Source organism: Triplophysa rosa, linkage group LG12 (genome assembly GCF_024868665.1).
Source record: "Triplophysa rosa linkage group LG12, Trosa_1v2, whole genome shotgun sequence".
Classification (NCBI taxonomy): Eukaryota; Metazoa; Chordata; class Actinopteri; order Cypriniformes; family Nemacheilidae; genus Triplophysa; species Triplophysa rosa.
The window spans coordinates 2,245,622-2,250,074 of record NC_079901.1 but is presented as its reverse complement, the minus strand read 5'-3'; the positions used below and the strand labels follow the sequence as shown (position 1 = coordinate 2,250,074).

The window sequence follows — 4,453 nt, the reverse complement described above, 5'->3', positions numbered from 1 at the left end:
AGGAGGTGTTCCAGAGACCCAGGAGCTGTTGAAGCAGCGTTTTGACCACATCTTCTACACTGGCAACAGCACAGTGGGCAAACTGGTTATGGAGGCAGCGGCTCGCCATCTCACACCGGTCACTTTGGAACTAGGTGGAAAAAGCCCTTGTTACATTGACAAGAACTGTGACATTAGAATCGCCTGCCGGTGAGTTTGCTATGAGTTAATAAGTTATACTAACGAATACTTGCTTTCTAATGCTCTTAAATTTATAGCCGGATAACATGGGGAAAGTATGTCAACTGTGGCCAAACCTGCATTGCACCTGATTACATCCTCTGTGAACCCAGCATCCAGGACAAAGTGATTGATGAGATCCAGAAATGCATCAAGGTCTAGTATATACTGTACATTTTGTTGCTTCTGTCTTTTACCCCATGAGTGCATCATTTTTTTTTCATGCACATACAGGAGTTTTATACAAATGACCCTAAGAGCTTTGCCGACTATGGGCGCATTATCAATCAGCGCCATTTTAAGAGGTTAATAGCACTTATTGAAGATAGCACAGTGGCTATTGGAGGAGACAGTGATGAAGCGGAGTGCTATATTGGTATGTATTCATTTTGTTATGGTTTTATAATAATTGTTTTATACTGTCATGATTCCTGTATCTGTCTGCTTCAGCTCCCACTGTTCTGAAGGATGTGACATCACAATCCAAAGTGATGCAGGAAGAGATCTTTGGGCCAATTTTGCCCATCGTCACCATAAACGGTATAAAAGAAGCCATTCAGTTCATCAATGAACGAGAGAAGCCGCTAGCACTTTATGTTTTCTCTTCCAGCAATAAGGTAACAGAACACTATCCATTTACAATATAGCTATGATAGCTGATTGATTTATCATTCTGTGACTTCAAACTATATTCGTTTTTTCCCAGGTTATCAAACAGATGATATCGGATACATCCAGTGGAGCGCTCTTAGCCAATGACTGTCTGGTGCATTACACCATCAGTGATTTACCTTTCGGTGGTGTCGGTGCGTGTCGGGCTTTTACTTTAAAGAGCCACTCTGATCATTAACAGTGAAGGACAATGGATGTATTGTTTCTGTCTTATCAGGAAATAGTGGAACCGGTCGTTACCATGGCAAATACAGTTTTGACCAACTCAGTCACCTCCGCAGCTGTCTCATTAAGAAGTTGAACATGGAGATGGTCAATCAGATGCGATACCCCCCTCACACTGCAGAGAAGTTACGCTGGGCACGTGTCTTTCTCTTAAAGCAAATAAATCTGTCCAAGTGGCGTCAGATGGCACAGGTGGCTATGGTTGCTGCACTGGCAGCTTTTGTGGTGCAGGTGAGATGTTGCCTCTATTCAGGACGTACCTGAATATAATGAATTGGATTATAATAGGATTTTTTAAATTCATATTTAGAAGTAGTTATACAGTTTCTGCTATCTAAACATAATAAAATTACAAAGTAAAAACTAATACTTATAACCTTTCTGTAAATTCCTTATATGGACAAAATCCATACCAGGAAATCCACAGGATTAAACATTTAATCCTTAAAATGTTATCAATGACCCGCTTCTGCCATTTAATCTGTAACCTTTTTAATATTTATAAATACCACATAATATTCGTCTATACATAATGTATCACCACAGAGTTTGTTTCAAAGAGTCCCTCTCACTGCAAAATTTAGTTTGTTCAAGTTCTGCTAAGTAAGCAAAGCATCAAGGAAACAAAGAACATTGTTAAATAGGTTTGGCTGCGCTAAAGTACTGTTGATTAAAGTAAAAGGAAAATATCTGTTCCTTGTTCCTAGGAATAAGGCACATTGTTTCCACGTAGACTGTAACAGAAGCCTTTGCCCTGACACATTTCTTAACTTGTTTTCTTACTGTAAATAATTTCTTGTGATTTATTGTTGCAGAGATTTCTGCGATAATTTGTGGAAGATGAGCTGAAGATCTCTGGACCCACAGGAATTCACAGGGATTGTAATGATTGTGATCAAGCAGTTTTTTAAAACACAGTAGACAGTTAATTGTATTTTTTACGTGCAATAGATTCAATTAGATATAAAATAAATCACTTATCCAGAATACTAATGATTTTTACTGCAAGATGAGTGTAATACAAGGTAGGGTTTCTCCTGTGAGTCTGCATTCTTTTATTGGTCTGAATACATATGAACATTTTTTGCATAGACAGATAAGATTTTGTACATACTACCGAGTCATTTAAAATGAATTGATTTATTATAACTTTGCAACAATCAGGATCATAGAAGTCAAATGGGGATGATGCCAGTTGTGTTATCGTTTGTTAACCATTCTCATTAATCCATTATCAGCAATATATTTAATGTTTAACAGTTATATTGTCCTGTGTACTACTGAAATTAAAAACCTTTGTCTTGAATTCATATTATGTAGCATCGAATGTTTTTATGCGTTTACTATTATTCTAAAATGAGAAGTATGAAAGAATAAGTAACAGGTAGTGTGTGTGAAAACATAACTTAATACTGTACAGTATATATGGAATGTTCATTTATTAAATCGACATTATAATGTAAAAAATATTTATTGTTACTAGTGAAAGTTGCAAAAGGTTAATAATGGCTTTCTTTGTAAAAGTGGAATTTTATGAATCGAACTAAATAAACTTGGATGATGTTTAATGCACTTTTGATTGTAAAGAGGAGGTGGACGTGCTGTAAGCATGCGCCGCCCTCTGATGAGCACAATAAATGCAGCCGTCGTGTTGCGTGGCTGTCCGCTACGTCACACTCAACTCAGACTCGTGACTGGAAGCGAAGTGAGTACCGTTATTTTACACGATTTTGAACGACTAGCTAACAAGATATAAAATGCAAATGGGCGTTTTGTAGACATAGTACTTTAAATACGTCTTTGATTTCCTTGTAAAATTAGGCTCCGTTTGTTTGTATATATAACTATAGATCGACTTGTGTTGTGCTGTGATTCATTTCTAGACTAAAGTCTGGAATACACTACAAGACTTTAAAATCTGATAAGATTTTTTAAAAACTAGACATCATACACTTGCAGACTTTTTGAACGTTTGCATAGAAAACAATACATGATAAAATACTTTCTGCAACAGCTTTCTGCAAAAGTCTTGAAGTGTATTCCAGCCTTGAGATGATCACTGAACTCATCGAAAGAGCTGAAAACAACGTGTAAAGTGTTATTTTACCAATGTCATTAGTATTGCCTATTGTTTTTCATGTACTATTATTGACAACATTAATGTTCACGAGATGCAATAATAGTCTGTACATTCAGGAAAAAATGTGTCAGGTAACCTTAAAGGTTTCTAATGTGTTAACATACAAATTAATTCCTTAAACTCATGTAAAAATTGTGTTTAGTCATAGTCTTAGTCATTCTGATTACATAAAATTACACCAACAGTTTTAGGGTAAGATCTCTTAGGGTACAGTATTACACAGTTCCACTTTTCACTGTATAATGTAATATGTAACGTAATATTTATTGGCATTACAACTTCTCAAAACATGAATTAGTTTGAATAATTTTGCACATTTCTTCCTCACAAATTCAGCTCCAAAAAGATGGAAAAGCAGGTAGTGGATAAGGCGAGAGAAGCGTTCCAGTCGGGCAAGTCCAGATCCCTGCAGTACAGAAAACAACAGCTGAGAGCTCTGCACCGACTCATCACTGAACGCCAAGCTGACATCGCACAAGCTCTCAAACAAGACATCAACAAGGTATGACACTTGTTTTGACAAGAACAAATCGAAATCATCATTTTCTATTAAAAACAAACTGAAATGTTATTGTGACTTTAAAACAGAGTGTGTATGACACTACACTATTTGAGCTTATCGGCCTTGAGAATGACATCAAGTTGGCAGAGAGTAATCTGGCTGATTGGGCGGCTCCTCAGCCTGCGAGGAAGAACCTCGGCACTGCGATCGATGATGTTTACATAAAACCTGAACCTTTGGGTGTAGTGTTAATAATCGGTGCCTGGAATTATCCGTGGGCTTTGACCCTGCAGCCCCTGGTTGGAGCCATTGCAGCTGGTAGGCTGTGTTCTTTTCTAACAAATCTCTTTTATGTTTTGAAAAGCATAACCATTAACAAATCAGATGATTTCAACACCACTTCCTCTTGTTTTAGGCAATGCAGCGGTGGTGAAGCCGTCAGAGCTGAGCGAGCACTCTGCCAGACTTCTGAAAGAGCTTCTTCCTCAGTATCTTGATAAAGTACATTAAACTCATTTTGCCTTGATTTTAATCAGAAAAAAAAACTGCACTTTGTAAGGCCAATGTTAAAATCTTACAGGAGATGTATCCGGTGGTGAAAGGAGGTGTTCCAGAGACCCAGGAGCTGTTGAAGCAGCGTTTTGACCACATCTTCTACACTGGCAACAGCACAGTGGGCAAACTGGTTATGGAGG

General features: G+C 37.5%; 2 protein-coding genes across 2 annotated transcripts; both read left to right on the top strand.

Annotated features, from left to right (window-relative positions):
* Positions 1-6: 6 nt before the first annotated feature.
* Positions 7-2,438, top strand: LOC130562496 (aldehyde dehydrogenase family 3 member A2-like). Its single transcript, XM_057347536.1, has 7 exons — positions 7-189; positions 258-375; positions 454-595; positions 670-836; positions 926-1,025; positions 1,109-1,347; positions 1,932-2,438. Exons 1-7 carry the CDS (start codon positions 89-91, stop codon positions 1,944-1,946), a joined length of 882 nt encoding a protein of 293 aa, XP_057203519.1. The 5' UTR covers positions 7-88; the 3' UTR covers positions 1,947-2,438.
* A 349-nt stretch (positions 2,439-2,787) lies between these two features.
* LOC130563191 (aldehyde dehydrogenase family 3 member A2-like) lies at positions 2,788-4,452 on the top strand (the record flags this gene model as incomplete). Its single annotated transcript, XM_057348619.1, has 5 exons — positions 2,788-2,821; positions 3,593-3,758; positions 3,845-4,076; positions 4,174-4,259; positions 4,339-4,452. Coding segments are annotated over exons 2-5 (588 nt in total), but the record flags the coding sequence as incomplete, so codon positions are not given.
* Position 4,453: the final 1 nt, after the last annotated feature.

What these genes read in the sequence shown, in the direction of transcription:
- LOC130562496 (XM_057347536.1), top strand. Translation starts at nt 89, where the DNA reads ATGGAGGCAGCGGCTCGCCATCTCACACCGGTCACTTTGGAACTAGGT. An exon ending in TTTTCTCTTCCAGCAATAAG is followed by an intron (nt 837 to 925) that starts GTAACAGAACAC and finishes GTTTTTTCCCAG; the next exon opens with GTTATCAAACAGATGATATC. An exon ending in TTTACCTTTCGGTGGTGTCG is followed by an intron (nt 1,026 to 1,108) that starts GTGCGTGTCGGG and finishes CTGTCTTATCAG; the next exon opens with GAAATAGTGGAACCGGTCGT.